We start from the raw sequence: 25,485 nt of genomic DNA, 5'->3' as shown, positions 1-25,485 counted from the left end.
TCCGATAGATTCCTCTTCTCACTGGAAGCTTTTCTCTGAGAGCTTTTGACTTTCACTATGAGTGTTGGACAAGATTCACTGAGACTTTAAGGATTGAACCTACAACCTCTGCTATTTCAGTCCTTTAATAGCCTGCACTATTCAGCCTGTACTCAGCGATTTGGTGACAGGCTCTTAATTTTTGTTAGTTTGAGGATTTCACTCTTTTTTTGAAACATCTGCTTAAAAGTTTACAGAGTACTCTAATCTCTCATGATTATAAACACATCACACAAGCAGTGAAACAGGCGTCTGCTATAATTCCATCCAATCAGACAGCCTCAGATTCCTATGTAGAGTGTTGTAAAATTTATTTTAATTGAACGTAACAGCAACTTTGCTTTATTTCCCCATCTTCAATAAGTCAGGTTCAGTTTGTGCTTTCAATTTCTCTTCTCAGCAGCATCAAGGACGGCAGCAGCGCTGCTCTTCGCATCCTGCAGCAACGCTGACACTCTCTTCTGAGTCTGCAGCACAAAACAAGAACAGAAGAACACAAAGGTTACAGGGAGTTAATGTGATTTAAAGGTCCAGTGTGCAGGATTTAGTGGCATCTAGTGGTGAAGTTGCAGACTGAAACCAACTGAATACCACCTTCCTTCCCCCTCCCCTCCCAAGCATGTAGGAGAACTTATGGGGGCAGCAAAACTTGAAAAATGCAAAAGGACCTCTCTAGAGCCAGTGTTTGGTTTGTCCATTCTGGGCTACTGTAGAAACATGGTGCTGCAACATGGGGCCCCCGTGGAAGAGGCCCCGCTCCCTATGTAGATATAAAGGCTCATTCTAAGGTAACAAAAATACGATTCTTATGTTCAGGTGATTAAACATTACTTAAAACATACTTATGAATATTATATTACATTTTTGCCAAGTATGTTCCTCTAGATGCTGCTAAATTCTACACAGTGCACCTTTAAACAAGCATCAGTCAAAAAGCTCGTGGACACACTTACAGCCAGTTTGAAGCCATCGTCTGTGATGTCTTTGAGATTGATCATGACATTGTAGTACGCACCAAAAACAGCCGTCTCCAAAGCTTTAGCTGCTACCTAAAAATCACACAAACACAACATGACATTCTACTAAAGGAACATTTCTGTAGATAGTGTTTCTGCTGTATTTGCTGTATTTGGCTCTGAAAAACAGAGAAACATTAAAGTGAACCTGGTTTTAATGATTAAACAACACATTTACAAGGACATCTTTATAGTTCTTCCTTTTTCAAAATTTTAAACAACATTTAACATTATGAAATAGTTGATGTAGTTTTCTCATAATTATAAGATACAGATCTCTCATAATAATAAGTTTTCTCTCAACTATTCTTGTAGTTATGACATAATTTTTTAGTAATTATTACATAATTTTCTTGTGACACACCTGAGCGTCAGACTTGCAGGCGATGTTTCCGTAGCCAACCATTTCTTTGAGGGATGGCCAGAGGACGCTGATCCTCTCGGCCAGAGCCAACGGGACGCCAACCGCTCGCTTTAGACCCTCCTGCATCTCAGCTTCTCGTCTTTACAGACACAAGAGTCAAAGTATGCAACAAAATCTTATTCAACATTTCCACCTTCCACTTCCTGAAAAATTGTCATTTTTAAATAATGTTTTCATCTAACTGCAGTTATTTATTATTTGCTGCTTATTTGCTGTATTTTAATATCTTCTATAGATTGTATGTAGTATGTATGATTATAAATGTTTTGCAGATTTTAAATAATTACCTTTTTATTTCTTCTGGAGTACTCTTTGGCAATTTCAGCGCTGCCTGCAACAAAAAGAGACAAATACCATCAAACAAACATCCACCTGTGTTTGTTTTTGTTATTATTTGTGCTTATTTTTGGATCTGATGGGGTATTTTACCCAGATTGTTTTCTCTTTTTGTTTTTAATAAATTTTACAATCCAATAAATACTTTTTTTAAAAAGGGGGCCAAACCATTTAGAATGATACGAACAAGGCACAAATTTGAATATAATGTTGAATATAACAGTGATGGTCTTATGGCTGTCTCCAGCACTGCTGATCATTAACTCACCATGTAGCTGTTGAAAGCGGAGGAGTCGGCATCCACCATGTGCAGCAGCTCGTTCATGGCCTGATGGAACGGAGGAATCAGCCTCCTCATCACACCATCCAGGTTCTCAAACTGCCTCTTCCCATACGTCATCTGGCCCACCATGGCGCCCAGTGCCGCCCCCTACAGCACACATACGCTGAATAATCAAAGACATTTTCATATTTATTATTTATTATGATCAGAAACAGACCCAGATGTTTGTTTTGTACCAGAGCGGCCACAGCAGCAGAAACTGATCCTCCGCCCGGAGCCGCAGTTCGAGCTCCGACGCTCCGAACAAACTGCTGCAGAGACAGAGACACCAGGCTTCCGTCCTCCTGTGACCTCACCATGTACCTGCACAGGTACAACAGCAACGCTCACCTTGGACACACCTTTACATCCGATTATCAGAGCTCATTAACACCAGAAGAAGAAACAAAATTGGCCAAAAATGTGCCAAATTTTTATGCTATTGTGTACTCGGACTTTAATCAGATTTGTAAAATCTCACGAAAACAGATCAAACCACATCAAAGTGCCTCCACTGGAGGGCAGTAAATACTAATATTATTTCTGTCCTCAGCAGTACTTATAGCAGTTTAATACTATATGTGCTCACATGTATAGTGTCATTGTCAGATTCAGATAAGTGTGATGTCATCTTGTTTCTTGTTTTTATTGAATATGTCATGTAAGTTAAACTTTTGATGTTATATTTAGTAAAAACTCACTCTATGATTCGCTCCTTCGGGTTGAAGGGACCCAGAGAGTCGAGGCCGAGTTTACTGATCACCTGATGAGACACAAAGAAAGACAGAAAAACCTTCAGATCCTGAGATGCAAAGTGACGTAAAAAACTGAAGTGAAGCGTTTTCTCACCAGTCGGACTTTGTGCTCCTCTTCGATGATGAAGAGTCGCTCTTTGCTGATGTAGAAGTCTGCAGAGTCCAGCAGAGCCTTCAGAGGGATCAGACCAACGATCTGAGAGCCGACCACCGGCAGGCTCAGGTCCTGATCAACATGATCAATAATTACTATCAGTTACAAACACTTTCACAGTCAATCAGAGATGTGTTGATGAAAAAAATGTATTTATGACCAAAACACATCATGTGCTGTAATAAAAGACGTCAAATATAAATGAGATCTAACAAAACATCAGATTTGTCTTTTATTATCATCATTATTATTATTATTATTATTATTATTATTATTATTGTTATTATTATTATTATAATTATTATTAGTGGCTGTTAGCAACCCTGCACTCTTAGTTTTAATTTCCACCTTTTAAAACTTTACATTTGGCACCAAACTGATGCCAGAGTGAGGGTTAAGAGACGGCGTGTTGACCTCTGACCTCAGCATCCCTGCAGATCTCCTCGTACACAGTGTGGAGGGGGGTCAGCTCGTAGTCCAGGATGTTGGTGGACACCTGGGCGATGTTGGCCTCGTCCAGGTACCAGCCCATTCCCTGCACCTTCTTCAGCAGCCCGGGCTGGTGGACACACAACAATACGGATCACTAACTGGACTGATGCTGCTCTTACCTTGCCTGCTGGTTTTTCTGTAGTTCTTGAACGCATCATGAACACTTGTTACAAGATTTATTTATGGAGGCTCTACTGTTTTTTTTGCATGTTTGATATCAAAGTAAGCTGTAAGAAAGTGTGATGACTCCTGCTGAGTCATCTTGTGTTGCTGTGCATCTTCTGACTCTTTTGCTGCATTCTGAATCACATACTTCTACTTTTTATTTTTAGTATGTACTCCAGCTACTTCATTCTGTTGTAATTACAGTATACATATAACTGGGTCATGCTACTTCATCTGTTATTGCACTGTCAAAGTGGTGTCATTGGTCTCTCTCTCTTGGTTGTTGCTTTCATACTGCAAAATGTGACTGGATATAGTAGGACATCCTGGTACTTTTGGCGTACTTTATTTTCTATTTATTTTCTTTATTTACTATTATTTTCTGGCATATTAAATGGTGTGGTGAGTGAATAATAAAGTCAGTAAATCTGTAATAAATACATAAGAAGTTAATACGTAAAATATTAAGTTAGTAAGAAAACTAAAACAATGTTTTAAAAGAAGTGAAATAATGTCTCAACAACGGCTGAACAGTAGATGATACTCCCAGCATGCACCTGGTCTTTCCCTCGGCCCTGCTCCCTGACGTCCAGTGCGATGCGGTGCGCCTGCTCTTTGGTGCCGATCAGGTTCACGTTGTAGGCGATGAGGAACTTGCGAGCTCCCGTTACCGTGGCGCCCCAGGACGGTACGAAGGAGGCGGGGCCAAAGTCCGGAGCCCATTCGTCACGTTTCAACTGGAGGAGAGAAAACAGATCATCAGCTGTTTGTGCCGACAGGAACAGAAATACTGACGTTTTTACATGTTTTAGATACGCACGTTTCTATATTCATAATCAGTCTGTTTCATCGTCACATCTACTTATTTCTTAAAGGAAAAATGATCCACAATGATCAAAACTAACAATTATTTTTATTATTAATTAATCAACCAATCATTCCGTCTATAAAACATAAGATAATTGTGAAAAATACTGTTTTAATTTCCTGAAGCTGAAAAAAAAGATCAATTTACGATCATATAAGATAAAGAAAAGCATCAGATAAATAACTTCAACAATGAATTGATGGAAATAGTTGCTGATTAATTTCCTGTTGATCGACTAATCGATGAATCAGCTCTAGTTTAAATAAATATTTGTGATGAAGGTTTCCTACATTTCCCACAATGCCGTGTGACAGCTCTCTGTACTACAGTATCACTTCTTGTTTCTCATTTCAGATCAATAACACAGGAAACACTGAGGCGTGACGTCACTTCACCTTGTCGGGTAAAGCTTCGTACTCTCCGGCTCTCACAGCTGGAAGATTCCTCCTCGTCTCTTTTCGTGCTGCTTCTCCGTAAAGATAAACTGTGGATGAAACATTTGGTTCACATTTAAGTGTCTTTCATTTGAATTTAAAGAATATCAAACATATATTCAGAACATTTTTTTTATATCTGCTTCCTGGATAAAATAAACATCTATTTTATTCCAAAGTATACTTTTATTTTATTCCATATATTTTCACATTTTCACGTTTGATTAACAGTTAAATTAAACTGGCCAACAGAGGGAGGGAGAGAATAGTAAATAGTACCATATAAAAAGTACAATTTATATTAAAATAAGTGATTAGACATTTGCAGAGTTAATAGAGGAACTCTTTCGCCTGGAGCAGGAAAGTACATGTTCATGTATTATCATTATTTTATGTTTTACTTCTGGAACATGTGTTTTTAATATTATTATTCATTTTATTTTACTTTTCACCCATTTATCTTTGCTTGTAAAGACTTCATCTGTTGTAAATCCTGCTGTAAACCTGCACACATTGTAAAATAATAATAACAACAACAACAACAACAACAACAACAACAACAATAATAATAATAATAATAATAATAATAATAAAAAGACACAACATCTCACCGGGCACGTGCAGCACGTCTGCCAGTTTCTGTCCAAACCGGTTGGCGCAGGTGACGCAGTCCTCCATGGTGACGTTCTGGACGGGGATGAAGGGACAAACATCCATGGCTCCAGTGCGAGGATGCTCACCTGCACAGGTGACACACATGTCAGGCCTCAACGCCTCCTGAAGGGCTCATCCACCCACCGCACCGACTGCTATCAGCCCATTAAATGGCCATTATCAGTGGTTATCACTACCGTTATATGACATAACACACCTACCAGCAGGTAAATGTCACCCCACTTGAACAGGATACGTACTACTGCATTACAAGATAATGATTTATGGTGTGACAGTGCTGTGGTTAAGGTCTGGTTAGGTTTAGGAAAAGTTAATGGCAACTGTTGGTTATGAATGCAGTAAAATGTGGTAAAAATGTCTGGTTGTAACAGGAAGTGAACAGTAGTCTTGAACAGTCTTTTTCTGCTGCTTTTGCAACCTTTTGCCATCTATCTAATGTTCTAGCCATCCACAAGTCATCTTATATTAACGTCATCTGAACTACTTCCCCGGGTCATACTACTTATTTTTTTCCCGAATTGTGACCCTTTTGGCTTTCCATAGCTGGTAACAGCCTGCTGCACCGATGAGGAGGTAAAGTTGTACCACTTACCTCAGATCTATGGGTCCTGATTACAACTGAAATCAGCCGTTTAATGGGCAGATAACGTCCTAAGCGGGTGCTCACCTGAGTGTTTGCTCATGTCGATGAGGCTGAAGGCCTGGCGGGCGGCGTTCAGCGCTCCCTCCACCACGGCGTCCGGAGAGCCCACGAAGGTGTAGACGGTCCTGTTGGTGGAGGCTCCGGGGTCGACGTCCAGCAGGCTGCAGCCCGCCGTGCCGGAGATGGCCGCCGCGATGGCATCGATCACCTGAAACACCAGAGAAAAGTCACATTTTTACAAACGAAATCAGGATTCTGTGGATGTTTTTACCTGTTAAACGTTCATTTGATTCATTTTTTTGGCAGGAAAAACAGCGGAGCAAAGTCTCCTTCTGTCCCACAGTGGAAACATTTTCTCCATGTACCCGGGCTGAAACAATAAAACATTAAAAATCTACTTGCAGGCACAAATTAAAATAAAACAGACTTCACTGAATATTAACTACAATCTGTTCATTGTTAACGCTGGAAACTGATGTGTGTGTTTCATCACAGAGGAGAGGTCAAAGGTCAGAGGTCAGACTCTCTGTTAAATGTAAATGAACATGTCGCAATAAAAATAAGCAGAGGATCGGCCCCTTAAATTATGTAACCGCGAGCATAAAAACAACTTCAATCAAGTTTGCAGTTTTGTTCAAAACTCTCGATATTTTATATCTGCTGGTTGATTTCTGGTTATATGATATGTTGGAAACATCTTCATTTTCTGTAGATTCAGGCTGTTATTGACGTCAGGTTCATCAAACTCAAACTTCAAAGCAGCAGTCGGACAAAAGAACTTCACTCAAAGTCCACTTACTAGCTTTCTAGCTGTATCACACAGGCTTCTTCAGCAGGTAGAAGTGCAGACGTTCAAACTTTACATTTTGAGCTTAAAAATTCATTTTTGAATTATTTTTTTTAGCGTTGCTAACAAAATGCATTTTGATTATCTGCCACTTTTGTATTTAAGCTGAATTGTGACGTAGTTTTATTTAATATGTTACATTTTATAACCTCTTTAGATGAAGCGTAAACAACCTGATGCTGCTGTATAAATACATAATGTAATAAAACACAGCTGTAGTTCTATAAAACATGTCTGCTTATTCGAATGTGTCAGAGGTTTGTATAATGCTCAGAGGGGTGAAAGTCATTGTAGAGATAATGAATGTAAACAGAGTGCAGTTATTGATTTATAATCAATCCAGATAGTGAAGATATATTGTTTGAAATATGAAAGGAAATAACCGACCTCTTTGTTTCGACCCTCAGAGAAGTTTGGGACACACTCCACCAGCTGAGCCATGTCGTCTGCTCATCCACAACCTCAAACTGTCAGTCTGAAGGTCTCATTTCACCCCCCCAAAAAACACAACCCCACCCCCCCACCCCCCCAAAAAAAAACATTAAAGAGAGTTCAATCATTAACAGCTGAGCTCTGCATGTAGGTCACCTGACAATCATTACCAGGACTCCTCTGCGCAAACACTGTCTGCTCTTTAATATGCTGCACACACACAGCTGTAAACAAGCTTCACAACAAGAACATACAGACTGAAGTGCTTTTAGCGCCGCCTACAGGCTGCAGCGTTCATTACAACCAACATATGAACACGAGAATCAGAAATATTACAACTAATTTACCAAAAATTCTGCTGTAATTTTCAAAAATGTAACTGTTTGATTATAAAATATCTTGCAGAGCTGCAACAAAACATTATTTTCATGATCAATTTATTGTTTTTGTCTATAAATGTCAGAAAACTGTGAAAAATGTCTGTCATGAAACATTGTGGCCTGAAGGTGGCGCCAGAGGAAAGGCTGTAAATACCCAAAATAGAAAGAAATATTACACAAGTTATATAAATTTAGTAGAAATCCAGCTGTAATATTTAAAAAGTTTATTTTCATTATCATCTTTTTCCTTTAAATGTCTGAAAATATCTTGATTTATCTGACTAACCAAATATATTCAGTTTACTGTCAAATATCCAACCACAGAATTTTTTCTTTAGAAAATTAACAAAATTTAGCAGAAATCTGGCTCTAATTTTCAAAAATAAATTTAACTGTTTTATTATAAAATAACTAACTAATGATTTTTTTCAAAACAGCTTTATTGTTTTGTCTGTCAAATGTCAGAAACATGTGAAAAATGTCCATTATAATGTATATAAATTATGAATTAGAGAAGCTGCGACCAGAAAATGTTTGATAGTTTTGCTTGAAAAATGAAGATTTTTTTATTTTCTGTCGATCAACTTATCGATTAATGGACTGATTGTTTCACCTCTGAAAACTTTTTGGATCTAAAGTTGACGAAAAAGTCAGAATGTAAACAAAAGAAAACTGAGGAACTGTTATGACAAGATGATCATTTGTGTTTTAGTTCATATGGAGATGATTTAGTTTACAGGACAAACATGTTGTTGGTTTGCAAACATTAAACCTTTAAACAGTCTGATCATAACTGTCTGTGTGGGGGGGGGGCAGAGGTCAAAGGTCAGGGTCTGTCAGCTGGTTGAAGGTCCTGTCAACATGAGGATGACTTTGCTACATGCTGTGAACTCATGTCAAACTAATCTGTAAGTTACACTTTATACTTGACATGAGAGCATTTTTTAAAGACAAATCGTAAGTTTGATGTCATTAAAGGGTTTGTTTGAGGTCAGATTAGTGAAACCAGACTTCAAGCTGAATTTATCTGTTTTTAAAAGACCTTTTTATCAATACTTGCACAGTTTTATTTCCACGTTTTGTCTGTTTTACTTTTTGTATCTCTGTTGGGTCTTTTATTCAGTCGTGTCTAGTTTTCTTCACCTCATTGCATCCTGAAATGTTTCCCTCCTGGTTCAGCATGTGAAGCTCTTTGTAGCTTTGTGCTGTTTGAATAACTAGTCCTTAGAGACGTGTCGGTGTGAAACATGCTGCTGCCAACCATCTTCACTACTGTGTTTCATTCTGTTCAGCCCACAGACTGTATATAAAGATGGCTGATGATCATCTGCTGATTACTGTACTGTAAGTCACTAAAACAAGGACTTTAATAACTTTGCTGAACTTCGTTTTACTGTCGAGACAGTTCCCCTTTAAATGATTGATGATATTTTTCAAATCAGTGAAACAATAACAAAAGTTTACAGAAGCTGCAGATTTACAACTCGAGTCGAGGTTCGAGCTTCACTCACTGATTTGTGGTTGTGTATTTAACATCTAATATTCCCTCCAATCAATCAATCAATCAATCAGTGACACTTTATTGATATGCAGTAGTGCCTTTCATACAGGCCAGTGAAGTCTCATGATGGTAGTATGTGTTTACCAGTTAAACAAAGGAGGAAAGATTCACATAAAGTTACATTTTTAGATTACAGATAAAGTAAAAACTAAATGAACTTCCAGAGGTGTGGCATTGCCTGATGACCTTTGAGCTGCTATGTTGAGTTTTATGATTTCATTGTTGGTTCTTTATGATCTCATCTAAATATCATTACACAGACACTTCCTTCTCTGCAGCACAGCTCGGCTCAAACTGTTGAGCGAAACAACATCCGAACGTTTCATAAACTGGACATGAAACACATGAAAACGTCTCTGATCTGCAGCCGTTAATCAACATGGACTTCTGGTTTCTGCTCATTTTCATTTTGGGTAAGACAACTTCAGTTTGTTTTTTTTAAATTTCAGACAGTAACAGACAAATCTGTATGTGTTTGTGAGGCTGTTTGGTTATTAGCAGCACAGTAAAACATAAAAAACAGAGTAGAGCTGTGTGATATGACATTTGTAACAATAACATGTTTTATCTATACACACACATATATATACATATACATATATATATATATGTGTGTGTGTGTGTATATATATATATATATATACACACACACACACACACACATATATATACATATATACATATACATATATGTGTGTGTGTGTGTGTGTGTGTATATATACATACATACACACACATATATATATATACACACACATATATATATACATATACATCCTTCCTGATGTTGCTGTTGCTTGGGATTGCTACGTCTATCACCGCTGCCTTCTCCTGTTGTTTGTCGATCAACACGACGTCCGGTTGGTTAGCCATCACCAGCTTGTCAGTCTGGATTAGGAAGTCCCACAGGATCTTGGCTTGTTCATTCTCAACCACCTTAGAAGGTGTCTTCCATTGTGACCTTGGGACTTCCAGCCCATACTCAGTGCAGATGTTCCTGTACACTATGCCAGCCACTTGGTTATGGCGTTCCATGTACGCTGTTCCTGTCTGCATCTTACACCCTGCTATTATGTGCTGAACTGTCTCAGGAGCATCTTTGCACAGCCTGCACCTGGGGTCCTGTCTGGTGTGGTAGATCCCCGCCTCTATTGATCTTGTACTGAGTGCCTGTTCTTGTGCTGCCATGATCAGTGCTTCTGTGCTGTCCTTCAGTCCAGCCTTTTCCAGCCACTGGTAGGATTTCTTGATATCAGCCACTTCTTCTATCTGTCGGTGGTACATGCCATGTAGGGGCTTGTCCCTCCATGATGGTTCCTCCTCCTCCTCTGCATCATCGGGTTTCTGCTGCCTGAGGTATATATATATATTTGTATATATCCCCTAGGTTGGGAACCACTGGACTAAACTAGCTAACTGTATATAAAGTAGTGTAAACTAGCTCCACCTCCAGCAGCTACAACAGTAACATGCTGCTCTAACACTGATGCTTCATTATTAATAATCTAATGATGTCATATATAATAATATATCAGTCAGAGGGACCAAACCACTACTTTTACTGCAATACTTTAACTACATCAAGCTCATAATACTTATGTACTTTTACTGTAGTAGGATTTTTCATGCAGGACTTTTACTTGTTATGGAGTATTTATACATTGCTGTATTGGTACTTTTACTGCAGTGAGGGATCTGAGTACTTCTTCTACTGCTGTTTTCTTTCTGGTCTCTTGTTTGGTGGAAACTTCATTCTGATTTCCATCTGTTCAACATTTTGGTCCAATTATTTGATTGTTGTGAAATCTATCAGTATCTGTGCTCCCCAGAGGATGTTTCCTAAAAATGTTGGTGACTACACAAGTACAAAAGTCAAAACAAACACCAAGTATATATATATTCTAGGGACAGAAATCCCCATGCACAGCCAGTATTTTCAGTCAGGTGCTGGTCGGTCTCTCTACACATCTCATTTACATCTTGAAATGCCCATGTGACTTAATGTATGTAGGCCAAACAAAGTGCCATCTCAAACTAAGAGTTGCTGAACATAAGGCTGCCGTTAGAAATGGTAATATGGATTATGCCATTGCTAGACACTACAAGGAGAAAAACCATGGGTCGGCTACTTCCCTCAAATTTATCGGCATTGAAAGAGAGCGACCCAATCCAAGAGGTGGTAACTTGATTAACCAGCTCTTAAAAAGGGAGGCATTTTGGATTTATGAACTGAATACTATTGAACCTTATGGACTTTATGAAACACAGGATTTGAGTTTTTGTCTGAGATATGTAAATATTAACTTGTATTTCTCTCCACAGGCTATTTGGGCTCTTAGGGAGAGATGAGCCACTAGGTCCCCATTTAGTGATGTAGAGGGACAGCTGTAGGACCTGTAGTCCATTCTGCTGAGGAAATTAGCTCATCGTATTCAGTCAGTTGTTTACCAGAGGTCATGAAGTTTAATTGTGTAAAATGGTGTAATTCTTGTAACTTGTCATGATTTTTGTAATATGTATATATTTTTATTGTCGTGCCCTTTGTAAAATGTTCACTTTGAGAAAATGAAGACTGTGATAATGAGTCATGTGACTCAGATGTATTTATCACACCTGTGAGTACTCAGCAGTTGTACTGAGCGAACCTGAAGAAGCTACAGGCAAAACGCGTTGTTCGCTCCCAATAAAGTCACAGTAGAGTCATTACAGTGTGCGGTGGTTTATTTTGATTTTCACCTTATATATATATTCTATTTCGATATTAATGACTCCTGTCTTTTAAGAACACCAGAATGACTTTACAATTTTAATCTAGTTGTACTTTTACAACGATAGTAGTAGTATTAAGACACATCAACAACTCTTTCATACAAACTACTTATTGTGATAATGTCTGTATCTGTCTTCTCACAGCTGTTCTTTTGGCCTCCTCCAGAACAGAAGCACAAACACCAACAACCCACATGACCAGCGGCACCACTGACCTCCCAAACCCTACTACTACTATTCCCATCCCTGTTACTAATCCTCTTTCTACCACTACTACTGCACCTACTACTACTACATTTCCTCCTCCTCCCGCTACTGCTACACCTACTACTATCACCACATCTCTCCCTGAATCTACATCTCTCCCTGAAGCTACTACTATCACTACATCTCTCCCTGAAGCTACTACTATCACCACATCTCTCCCTGAAGCTACTACTATCACTACATCTCTCCCTGAAGCTACTACTATCACCACATCTCTCCCTGAATCTACATCTCTCCCTGAAGCTACTACTATCACCACATCTCTCCCTGAAGCTACTACTATCACCACATCTCTCCCTGAATCTACATCTCTCCCTGAGGCTACTACTATCACTACATCTCTCCCTGAAGCTACATCTTCCCCTGAAGCTAGTACTATCACTGCATCTCTCCCTGGAGCTACATCTCCCCCTGAAGCTACTACTATCACTACATCTCTCTCTGGGTCTACATCTCCCCCTGAAGCTACTACTATCACTACATCTCTCCCTGAAGCTACATCTTCCCCTGAAGCTAGTACTATCACTACATCTCTCTCTGGGTCTACATCTCCCCCTGTAGCTACTACTATCACAACATCTCTCCCTGAAGCTACATATTCCCCTGAAGCTACTATCACGACATCTTCCCCTGAAGCTAGTACTATCACTACATCTCCCCCTGAAGTTACATATTCCCCTGAAGCTACTACTATCACTACATCTCTCTCCGGGTCTACATCTCCCCCTGTAGCTACTACTATCACAACATCTCTCCCTGAAGATACATATTCCACTGAAGCTACTATCACGACATCTTCCCCTGAAGCTAGTACTATCACTACATCTCTCTCTGGGTCTACATCTCCCCCTGTAGCTACTACTAACACAACATCTCTCCCTGAAGCTACATATTCCACTGAAGCTACTATCATGACATCTTCCCCTGAAGCTAGTACTATCACTACATCTCTCCCTGAAGCTACATATTCCCCTGAATCTACTACTATCACTACATCTCTCTCTGAAGCTACATCTCCCCCTGAAGCTACTACTATCACTACATCTTCCACTGAAGCTAGTACTATCACTACATATTCCCCTGAAGCTACTACTATCACTACATCTCTCTCCGGGTCTACATCTCCCCCTGTAGCTACTACTATCACAACATCTCTCCCTGAAGATACATATTCCACTGAAGCTACTATCACGACATCTTCCCCTGAAGCTAGTACTATCACTACATCTCTCTCTGGGTCTACATCTCCCCCTGTAGCTACTACTAACACAACATCTCTCCCTGAAGCTACATATTCCACTGAAGCTACTATCATGACATCTTCCTCTGAAGCTAGTACTATCACTACATCTCTCCCTGAAGCTACATATTCCCCTGAATCTACTACTATCACTACATCTCTCTCTGAAGCTACATCTCCCCCTGAAGCTACTACTATCACTACATCTTCCCCTGAAGCTAGTACTATCACTACATATTCCCCTGAAGCTACTACTATCACTACATATTCCCCTGAAGCTACTACTATCACTACATCTCTCTCTGAAGCTACATCTCTCCCTGAAGCTACTACTATCACTACATCTTCCCCTGAAGCTATCACTATCACTACATCTCTCCCTGAATCTACTACTATCACTACATCTCTCCCTGAAGTTACATATTCCCCTGAAGCTACTACTATCAATACATCTCTCTCTGAAGCTACATCTCCCCCTGAAGCTACTACTATCACCACATCTCTCCCTGAATCTACTACTATCACTACACTTATTCCTTCTCCCACTACTGCTTCACCTGCTGCTACTACTACTCCTCCTCCTCCTCCTCCTCCTCCTACTACTACTACTGCTGCTGCACCTACTACTACTACTCCCCCAACTACCACTCCTCTGGTTTGTAATAACGGAGGGGTATCACAGAATGGTTTAATCTGCATCTGTCCTGATGAATGGGCAGGAGAGACATGCTCAGAACGTAAGTTGGGTTTAGCAGCAGCAGCTAACAAAGACGTTTTTAATTTTAAAAAATAAATAAATAAATGTAGTTTCTGATTTGTCCCTGTGCTGAGCTAGAAAATCCTCTAGCATTAGTATCTGCTCAACTCCAGTGGATTAACTTTCTCCGTGTGGACTTCATTTTCTCGTAGAATTAGCAGTACGCTAATACTTTGTTGCTTGAAATAATGCTAACTTTTTAAACTCTGGTAGATGAGATTTTGCCCAAGTGAATTGCACCCACACTAAATTTTCCATTGACTTAATTCAGTCGCCCCATGTTTTCTGTCTGAACACACCTTTAGATTTCTTGCTTTCCCACTTATCATTTCCAAAGCAAACTGAGCAGCAAACCAAAATCTTCAAAAACACAGCTCATCTTTTATTAAATTTGTCCTCTTAGCAAATTTCTGCGAAGGACAAAGAGTGGGTGGATTCAACTTCCCGCAAACACCCATCGGCTGGTTTGCATATTCTGAAGAAACATGCGACAAAGACACAAGCAATGGTAAGTTTCTAACATCCATCTACAGACACATCCATCAAGGTAACAGCCCATTTCTCGTCAGTCTAATATTAATGGAAACATAAGGCCCACTCTGTGCCCACCATCTTAACTCCCTTCACTTCCATCCAGCTGACAAACCACGAGCTTCAGCCAGATGCTCCTCCTTCCCGAATGGATCAATAAGTTTCAACAGTCTACAAGAGTTCCAGTGTGACGTGACGCTCAGCGACGTACAACAAAATGTGAGAACTGACTTAAAAACCCTGAAAACTACTGATTGATAACTCTCGGGGATCATATTTTGGTTGTCACCACAGATGAATGTTAAATAAATTAGAAACAGCTACCTTGATATCTTGACAATCACACATGATGTGATGTTGGATGTTTTTGGGAAGCTACAGATTGGCCTCTGCCATTAACTCTTTAACATCTCAACTCTTTTCTTACGTTACCATATTTGTATTTTCAGATTGTATATATGTGTGTGAATGAATCATTTATGGGCAATTGTGTTTGCAAACTTGCTTGCCTCATATTGTGCCCCTTGAGGGACAAATAAAGTATTTTGAATTAACTTGTAAATGTTTTAAAGATCCAGTACTAAGAGACAGTATAAACACTGAAATTGTGCGATAAATAAAGATTTTACTATTTTCTGCAAAAAACATCATTTGATTTTTAGATAATCACATATTTTATTTGATCTCTGATCCCCAACATGTGACATGCAACTTTGAAATAAGGCTGACCTAATAAATACAAGCAAATACCTCTCATATTTTCAGCTCACTAGCCCGGCTCAATTGGAGACGCTGGCAGCCAGCACTCAAATCCTGACATCCAAACCTGAACAGCTGACGGCTGAAAATGTCACAGCGGCAGCTGATATTGCCAACACACTGCTTCTGTCTCCCAACGCTACAGAGGTACCAAACATCACTTTCAACAGAACTTCTAGTTCAGTCAACTTTTAACTTAAGGATTTCGCACCGATCTGAGAAATCTACAACATTTGACAAAAACAGACACAATTCTAGACAGAACAAGAAAATATTTTAGCAGATGGCATCACTTTTTGAAGGATAAAAGGTGTCAGAGGTCTTAAATATTAAATGGTCTTGCATCTCAGAATGCAGAGCACACTCTAAAAGCTTCAGTATTTTACTTTTTCCTGATGTAATGTCTGAGCCGTGTATCCCATGTTATGTTGTATTACAGAGCGTCAGGGTGGCAGCAGTAGCTACGGTCAGCCAGCTGCTGAACGCCAGCGTGCCTGATGACACCAAGGAAAACAACACTACTCTGCGGTACAAAAATAATATAATTACATAAACATAAATCTGCCACAGTCTGCAACTTTTGTTTAAATGTGCCTTGATCTTTATTAGCCATGCTAGCAGCTAGTAGCTCAATGGATGGTAATGTCTGTCAGTTGGATTGAAATATCTCTCAACAATCATTGATGAATGGACACAAAATTTGGTTCAAACATTCATGTTCCTCAGAGGATCAATCCTACAGAACTTCTTATGACCTTATGACCAAATACCTGCAAAATCCTTTAATACGGCATAGCTGACGAAAGCGAAATGCATTTCATTTCCTTAGCCTTAGTTTGAGAATTAACATGTTTTCATACAAGTGACGGTTAGAAGGACAGTGCATTGACAATATAACACCACATGTATTAAATTTGTTTTTAATCACTTTGAGCGAAGGAGTCCATGTTTGTTTGTTTTCAGATACTTCTGCATCATTACGCAAAAAGTGAGATATAGTGGAGCCTTCAGAAAACTTCCCAGTTGTAATTATGACTTGGACGTTAATATGAACATTATTTACAAGTCAGAAACCGGAAACTCATCTGTAATTAATAAAAGTCTGGATACTCACAGGAAGCAGGTTTGGCTTCAGGTTGAGGGCCTAAAGAAGCCTAAAACAGAAAAGAAGAAATGTGGCAAATTTCTCAGCACATCAGTATTTAAAAGCTGTGAGAACAAAAGCTGCTCTACAAGACTTTTTCCTGAGCAAAATTAAAGTTTTCTTAATTTCCTGATTTTAAGCCTCAATTTTAAAAACAACGTATCTGTTTGTTGGTTAATGAGGTATACGCTGAGTTTGGGTTTCTGTGATATTTCTGTGTTTGTCGTTTCCAGCCTGACGCAGACTCTGGACCAGCTCTCATTGAACCTCAGCGCCAGCCTCAACTCGAATCAGTCTAATGTGGTTCAGCCCAACCTGGTGGTCCAGTCGGCTCAGATACCTGCAGCCAACACTCAGGGAGTCCAGTTCACATCGCTCAAAGGTCAGTGACAACATCAACCAGGAGTAAGAACCTCGCTGTTAAATGCTGCGTTTCTTCAACTGAGGGTCAATATTTCTCCAATTACCAGTTTCAGACAGACTGACCTCAGATCTGACCAACAACAGGTTTAGCCGAAATAACTTTGTCTTATTTACTTTATTATTAACCTTTCACTTTGGCGTCAACGTTCTCCCAACTGCCCACTGCTTGTTATTAACACTTAGTATGGCTGCGTTTAATCATTTAGTTCATTAAAAGAATACAAGATGAAGAACAGTGAAATAACAAATTTGTTTGTATTGTTTAGACTTGTCTCGTCTAAAATATTCAGATATTCAGTTTACTGTCACATGTGGCAACAAAAAACAGCAAATCTTCACGTTTTAGAAGCTGGAACCATCAAATTGGCATTTTTGCTGAAATTAATCGATTATCAAAATAGTTGCTAATTAACTTTCCATCAACTAACTAATCCATTAATTGTTGCAGCTCTACTCTCATGGAAACAGTTTATTGTATAGGTTCCGCAAACATGAGCTCCGACAGTAACAGAAATCATCTCAAACACTTTGAGTCTCTTTTGAGTTAGTCGATGAAAACTTCTGTGTATCTTGTTTTTAATTTCACAATTAAGAAACTTTCAGACACAAACCATCTTCTCACATTGAACACAAGCTAAATCCAACAGCTGCAGCAGTGTTCAGGAGACCACTTTAAGTTTTCACTTTCAGTTGGACTCAAAATATTTGAGACTATTTCTTTGAATGTGAGTTTTACGTAAAGCTGTGGGACGACTGTGCTCCTTGTTTTGTTTGATGTCTTTTTAACAGAATCAACCACAGAGGTGCTGAGTAAAGTCTTATCATTAAAGATAGTCTTTAATAACTAAATATATAACTACATCTGATCAGTGAACAGAAAGTTAAACAGTCTTGTTGTCATTAGGTCCGCGTGACTAACAGTGATTCAGTTTAATTGATGCAAAGGTGACAATCAAAGTGCAGCGGTGTTATTTTACATGGTCATCTTGATAAACCTCGTGTTTGAGGGAGCTTTTTTATAGTTTTATGACTTTAATAGTCCATCTTCATTCCTCCTGAATGGTTCACTGTTTCAGTACAGTTAACAGTTGAGGGATCCGACTGCATTAAGTTTTGACTTTTAGACCTCTGTGAGTTGGTCATCATCTAGACACATCAAGACCTATTTTCTTCTATTTTCTTACATTTAAATAAAAAGCACAGTATTATGTGTGATTGGCAGAGTTTGCACACAGAATAAGGAGTCAGGAACGGTTTAAATTACGTATCTTACAATAAGCAGCAGACTCCATTCAAAAATCGTGTTGAGTTCAGGGAAACTTTATATACTTTGGGAAACATTGTCTACAACAAATTATTGTTTGTGCCTTTGTGTGAATTTGGCATTAAATGTAAAACATCAGGTTCAAGTCAACTCAGATATATGGGAGCTATCAGAAGATTCTGGGTTTCCCAGTAGTAATTATAAGTCGGAAACTGGTAGTTACAGTAACTCCAATATGACATGGATGTAGTATTACACTACTATCTACTACTATGCAGTATTACACTACTATCATCAGACTTGATTTTTATGAGTTTCATCTGTTATTCTGTCCACTATCAGACTACTCACAGACAGAGGTTAGCTTGATTCATGCAGGCGTCTGAAAGAGAGAAAAACAACAAACATTTGGTCATTAAGTCAAAATAAAATCACACCTAACTGTAGGATAGCTGCCAGAATGTACACATATACACAAGTAAAAAACTAAGTTTTTTGGTATTAATGTTTTATTTACATCAACATCTCATTAACAACAACAGCATCTCTGTATCTTGGTGTGTTTAGGAGAGTCTGGCAGTTTTGTGGCCAACCGAATCAAGCTGAACACCAACACGTCAACAGTTGAGGTGGGGGACAAGTTTGCAGCCGACGCCCTGATATTAATACGATTTCCACCAGGTGAGTTTCTGCTCTCGGTCTTCACAAACTAGTGTTAAAGGAACTCAACACAACACAAAATATTCCAAACATGGTCAGAACAGCACTTTGTACCACCATGTTTTTTCTCTGCTTCAAATAAAGTTGTTGTTTTCTGTCTCTTGTGTCTCTTGCAGAAGCTGCCAATAGTCGCCAGAGGCCGACAAACGTCTCGCTCGGCTTTGTCCTCTACCAGAACGGCAATTTCTTCCGGTCAAGGCTCTACAGGGGGCCACGGGCCTCCATCAGGGTCCTGTCTGCCAGCGTTACGGGTCAGGAGCGCAGCGTGGTGCCACAACACGTTGAGATGCACTTCAGACCAACAGTAAGACCATCTCTTTAACATTTTTTAACAATTCAGAATGAAATATAATGATATTTAATGATGTTTATTGACTTTTTGACTGAATGTACACAAATGATTTGAAACGCTCTTTACTTACATACTAAACCAGTGAGGGAATAATCACCATCCTTACCTGTTACCACAGATTTCTTTAAGATAATATAAAATCAAATTTGATCCCAGGAGGGAAATTTAGCATTATAGCAGCACAGAAGAAGACCAGAGAGGTAGACAACCTTAAACCAATGTGCATAAATGTGGTGCAGTTTTCTGAAAATCCAGATTGTGAATGAATGTGTACAAACAGGTCTGCCCATCCACGAATTTAGTCCACCGAGGAGAAATCAGCATCAACGCTGTTTAAATGCACAGGTTAACCAGGGCTCAAGACCCGAGCGTGACGATGTGAAAGGGCCCACGAGGCTCAAGGGAAGAGAATAAAATAAAATTTGTACATTTGTTCGTTTTTTTGTCCGTTTGTGGTGTCTGGATTTAGAGCGAAGTCAGGCATCTGTCCTCGTGTTCAGTATCTCTGTTTGTAGGCGTCATGTCGGCATGTGATGCCAGAGCGGGAAGTCTGAAGGCTGCTAGCTGAGGTTAGCTTGCTGAGGCTAACAATCAAAACAAGTTAGATTAAAAACAGAATCATGTTTGATTTAACAATGTTGGACAGTGACATTGTTACGTTGACATTGTGCTGGACTTTACTCTAATCAAGGACTTTGCTACACATAAAACCAGGAGTAAGGTGTTTTAACGGTGTGAATGGACTTTCATACCACCAGTTATTGATTGATTTTGTGTAATATTCTTATGCTTGAATAACTTGAGTGGACAGAACGATGCATGCAGGCTTAACTTGCCAGCGTTGTATAAGTTTTGTTTTTGGCATTGGTGCTCCCTTTTATTGTGGCAATTTAAACTTTATGGCACTTGAATTTATGAGGCAAAGGCTCACTGTCATCTGTTAGTGTATGTGTGTGTGTGTGTGTGTGTGTGTGTGTGTGTGTGTGGTCTGTCATAGACTACTTTTGGACAAAAGTTGTGTCCCCAATTGGGAAAAAGCTGATTTTTGGGTCAGTGATTAAGGTTCAGGTTAGGTTAAGTCTCCAGGAAATGAATGTAAGTCTATGTAATGTCCCCAAAAGTGACCATGATCTGATATGTGTGTGTGTGTGTGTGTGTGTGTGCGAGGACGCTAAAATCCATGGGTGCCAGCATCTGTTGCCAGCATGTCTCTCTTGACGTGTGGAACAGTGAGGCTCTGTACCTGCTGGCTACTGTTACACAGTCATGAATGAATGTTATTACTGTTTGCACATTAAAAGTGTCTGATGTTCGTGCAGGTTGGACAGGAGATAGTAGATATATTATTTTCCTTATCAATCGATCTGCTGATTGTTTTCTTGATTTTTTGATTAATCGTTTTGTTTTGCCTTTTAAACTTCACTCAGCTATTTTTTTGAGCAATTTTAAATGCAACAGTCCAAAACCCAAAAATATTCACTCTACTGTCATATGTAACATAGAAAAGCATCAAATCATCACTGGAACCTGCAGATGTTTGACATTTTTACTTGAAAAATTACATGATCATTTTCTGTAATTCAATAATTGATTAGTTGCTGCAGCTCTAATAACACATTTATGAATATATCATATATATTTAATAAACATGAGAATAACAGAATAAAATAATACAGTAGTGTAGAATAAGACTGACATGGCATAATATAGATACAGTTTATTATTATAGTTGTTGTTGTTGAGCCACAGCAGGACAGTCAAGTGCTTCTGTAGTTCTGTGGTGTAATGATATTAATAATAAATAATAATAGTATTGTAGGTAAGATAATATAATGAAATGTGCAGCCATAGTTGTCATAAAGTGCATAGCAGTAATTATTAAGTACAATAACTTTTGTATTATTTTTCATAAACTGGAATTATCTGAGTTAGGAGGAAGGAAGCTGATTATTACCTCGCTGGTTTCATATGTAGTGTAGTTGTTTGTCTTTGTCTGTGTGTGTGTGTGTATCCTCTCTATATATGAAATTGTTCTGCAGGGTTTTTTTTTTACCCATTTTTTGACAGAGTTTGGTTGATTTGGCCTCTTTTCAGCTCCTTCTTTAAAAACTCATAATCAAAGTGTTGATTTCTCTACAACATTTACAGCTGCTGAGAGCTGCTATATATACTGTATATATCATTTATATTTATATATAATCTATAACCACTATAAACTGTTGTATGTAGTTGACATAGAGGCTGAACACTGAAACAAGAGTTTTATGATTTCTCTCTTTAATTATATCAGGATTTATGATTTTATTTTATTACTTGTCCCAACTGGTTTCAGTGGAACTGTTTGTTTTTATGTGACCAATAAATCTCATTGATATGACGATGCTTGGTGATGACAGTAGCAGCTGTGGGATCATTTTCTACTGTTACTGAAGTAGAATCAGATCAGAACCACTGAACTGTTTTGGTGCTTGTATTTTTCTTTTTCACTATGAGAAAGTCCAGAAGAAGAGGAGCAACATTTTCAGGCTCAAAATGTAAAATCCCTGTTATATCCAAAAGCTTGCATTTATTTCAAATCTTGCGTACAGCAAATATTAATAGTCAATAAACGAAGTAATAATAATAAATCTTTATGAGTTCAATGAGGAACCACTGTTGGTCAAATGAAAACAACAAACAGCAGAGCGCTGTAGCTGTCATTGAATTAAGAACATCACATTAAACAATTTGTTAACATTTTAAGTTATTGTTGTTTAACAGGTAAAATCCAAAGTATATCCACATATCTCCAAAATCCTCCAATTTCTTTGCACTGATTTAGAACATACATGTGTTCAATGTTAATCTGTTCACATTATCTTCCAAACACATTTAAAATTTATGAAGAAGAAAACTGTTACTACTGCTGCTGTTTTAATCTTACTGGATGTGATTCCATGTAGATTTTAAACATTTTTCAGTGAGTACATTTACTTTTTAAATATTACTGTCACAAAAATAACACAAAAAGATCATAAATTGTGTCATCATTTTATTTTAAAGTGGTATTTTTATTTGGATTCTTCCTTTATGTTTCACTACTCTAAAAAATAAGTGTTGTAAATAGATATAATATCTGCTAATGTTTCAGCTGAAGAACGGCACCTCGCTGTACAACTTTGCCTGCGTGTTTTGGAACTACAGTCTGGGGGACTGGAGCACTGCCGGCTGCTCCAAAGGCAACGCTTCAGACGGCGTTCTGCGATGTTTCTGCAACCACACCACCAACTTTGCTGCTCTCTGGGTGAATATCAAATATCTGAAATGACAGTTTCATATCAGGCTAAATAAGATTTCATTAAAATAAGCTCAAATATAACAAACTTAAACTTAGTGGAATCAAGAACTTTGTTGGGAAACTTCTTGTCGACTATGGCTGATGTTGAACTATTAAATTTAAACACAGTTTCCTTGAAAAGAAGACAAACTAGACGTGGAGCTTCTTGTTAAAAGGAATATGTGTATTTTGCATCACATATTACATTAAAAGTTAAATAAAAATGTTGTTTCTGTTTCAGTCTTTCAAAGAGCAGTACGAGTATGCAAAACCTCTGCAGGTGATTTCCATCGTTGGACTCTCGTTTTCTATTTTCGGTTTGGTTGTAACGATCATTCACCACATTAAAGAGAAGTAAGATCATGTTACATTACGGATGATAGAAATGTTTCATTGTATTGTTGGTTGTTTAGTTTGTCACAGATTAAAATACATCAACTGTATTCATTGCTAAACTTTCTGTTGTTGAAGTTAGCCTTAGTTTAGCATTTCCTTTAGCATTTACAATCAGTACATTGCAAAGTTTTCACATACAAGGAATTTGCCCGTCTTTTAGTGCATAACGGTCCAAATATACCCAGTAAGAGAAAATACAAGTACCTCGAAAGTCAAGTAATCTATATTTCAAAGAGAAACTTACAACAAAAATGTATAAAATTATGGTAGCATTTTACTGCCAACACTTTTTAATTAGCTTGTTATAACGAGAAACATTTCTCATTGTATCTTTTTTACATTATGAGATTTTTTGTTGTATTTGTTCTTACTAGATACCAAATTATTCAGTTTCTTACAAGAAAATTTAATTGTAATAACAATACAATCACTTTATCTTGTTATATCACAAACAGGAAACAGGGCCATTTTTATATTTTTTTTGAGTGTGAACTTAAATGATGTGTCTAAAGGTTGAAAGAAAAATGTATTATTATAAAATAAATAAATAAACTTTTAAAAAAGTAATTAAAAAAGGTGGGAAATAGAAAGTAAAGTAATAAGTTAAAAGAAAAAATATATAAATAACTTAGAAAAACAAACTGAATAAAAAAATGAAATAAGGGGGATTTGGGAGGTTGAGTTTTCCCGGGAGAGGTGGTCGGTCGCATCCCGGCTCTAAAATAAATAGTAAACTAAATGTTGTAAAGTGAATCTTTGCTGCAGATGAATCTGTTGTGTCTTTAAAACTATCTTTTCTGTCTCTCTAGCTTCTATAGAAGTGCTCAGAAAAACAAGAACTCAAAGATCGCTCTGCTCTGCATCTGCATCAGCCTGCTGGCCTTCATCATCACCTTCCTCTCTGGAGTCCAAAACTCCAACAAACAGAATGACACAAAGCAGGAAATCAGCAATGAAACCAATCAGGTCCTCACCTCCGACGAATATGTGGAACCAGATCGTGGCTCGTGCACAGCAGTGGCGGCTCTCCTCCAGTTCTTCCTGGTGGCGACCTTCATGTGGAACACCGTTTATGGCACGCAGCTAGTGCTGCTGATCAGGACGATGCGCCACACTCTGCCGCCACACTGGACGTCAGTCAGTGTCGCTGCTGGATGGGGTACGAGATTCATTCAGGAGGGAATGGCGGGAGATGGCTTTGGTTGTTTGTTCTAACCCTTAAAGTAACAATCTGGAAGATCCGTTTTATTCTCTTTGGCGGTACCTACGGCGATAAGCGGTCACCTGTATGATGTCAGTCGTTGGCAGTTGAAGAGCGAGTCTGTTGCGTTAGCTCTGCCTACCCTCTCTGGCAGACCAACCACTGCTGGCCGATGGAAAACACATCACTAACTGTGCGCCACAGTTTGCAATATTGCAAATGAAAAGGCTTTCATCATTGGGGCACAGCCTCAGTCACCACCGTGTTAGCTCTTTGGGCGATAGATAGTGACTTCACAGACATTTATTTTATTGAAAATCTTCAAGATTATTACTTTAAAACTCTGGAGAGGTCTGATTTTTGGGGGTTTTAGCCAGAATGTAAAATACCGAAAGAATTCAGACATGAATCTCATAATTGTGACTTAAATGAACCCGACGTTAACAGCTGTTGTCTTTAGGAACAGAAGTCAGGCTTATAATAATTCTGACTTCATTTTATAAAATATTGTCGTTATTAATAGAATTCTGACTTTTGTTCTCATAGTTATGACTTCAATTTCAAAATCTTTACTTTATGTAAGAATCCTGACTTTACTTGATCAAAACAAATGTCTTAACAGCAGAAGTCAGGTTTTGTGTTCACAGAATTCTGACTTAAATCTCAATCAAAGATTCCAGATGACTTTAAATCAGTGACAGTCTCTAGTATTCACAGATATTTAAAGAAAGGATGAGATTGAGAATTCAGTTAGCAAATATTCACTGTTTATATCCTTATTTAAGAGCTGAAACAAAGTTGGT

General features: G+C 38.4%; 2 protein-coding genes across 4 annotated transcripts in view; one reads left to right on the top strand and one right to left on the bottom strand.

Moving 5' to 3' along the window:
* Positions 1-333: 333 nt before the first annotated feature.
* On the bottom strand, positions 334-7,685 carry ftcd (formimidoyltransferase cyclodeaminase). The gene is made up of 14 exons (XM_067582843.1): positions 7,558-7,685; positions 6,348-6,531; positions 5,617-5,745; positions 4,967-5,055; positions 4,261-4,440; positions 3,468-3,605; positions 2,987-3,118; positions 2,839-2,900; positions 2,335-2,461; positions 2,084-2,245; positions 1,767-1,810; positions 1,420-1,558; positions 993-1,088; positions 334-506 (listed from the first exon to the last, which is right to left on the bottom strand). The coding sequence occupies exons 1-14, from the start codon at positions 7,609-7,611 to the stop codon at positions 423-425; spliced, it is 1,620 nt and encodes a 539-aa protein (XP_067438944.1). The 5' UTR covers positions 7,612-7,685; the 3' UTR covers positions 334-422.
* Positions 7,686-8,824: 1,139 nt separating this feature from the next.
* The window catches only part of adgrg7.1 (adhesion G protein-coupled receptor G7, tandem duplicate 1), a 46,374-nt gene continuing 29,713 nt past the window's right edge, over positions 8,825-25,485 (top strand). Inside the window, exons 1-12 of one of the 3 annotated variants that reach the window (XM_067582835.1) lie at positions 8,829-9,956; positions 12,457-14,556; positions 14,980-15,084; positions 15,214-15,326; positions 15,873-16,013; positions 16,306-16,394; positions 17,244-17,392; positions 19,265-19,378; positions 19,534-19,721; positions 22,900-23,052; positions 23,327-23,439; positions 24,291-24,640. In XM_067582835.1, the coding sequence (XP_067438936.1) occupies positions 9,923-9,956; positions 12,457-14,556; positions 14,980-15,084; positions 15,214-15,326; positions 15,873-16,013; positions 16,306-16,394; positions 17,244-17,392; positions 19,265-19,378; positions 19,534-19,721; positions 22,900-23,052; positions 23,327-23,439; positions 24,291-24,640 (3,649 nt within the window). In that variant the 5' untranslated portion in view covers positions 8,829-9,922. Of the gene's footprint in view, positions 9,957-12,456; positions 14,557-14,979; positions 15,085-15,213; positions 15,327-15,872; positions 16,014-16,305; positions 16,395-17,243; positions 17,393-19,264; positions 19,379-19,533; positions 19,722-22,899; positions 23,053-23,326; positions 23,440-24,290; positions 24,641-25,485 lie in introns of all 3 variants that reach the window. The other 2 variants (XM_067582837.1, XM_067582836.1) reach the window with 2 other exon arrangements.

The sequence above is a fragment of the Thunnus thynnus genome, chromosome 24 (assembly GCF_963924715.1).
Source record: "Thunnus thynnus chromosome 24, fThuThy2.1, whole genome shotgun sequence".
Taxonomy (NCBI): Eukaryota; Metazoa; Chordata; class Actinopteri; order Scombriformes; family Scombridae; genus Thunnus; species Thunnus thynnus.
Note: the sequence above shows the minus strand (reverse complement) of the source record. Positions and strands in the feature narration are given on the sequence as shown.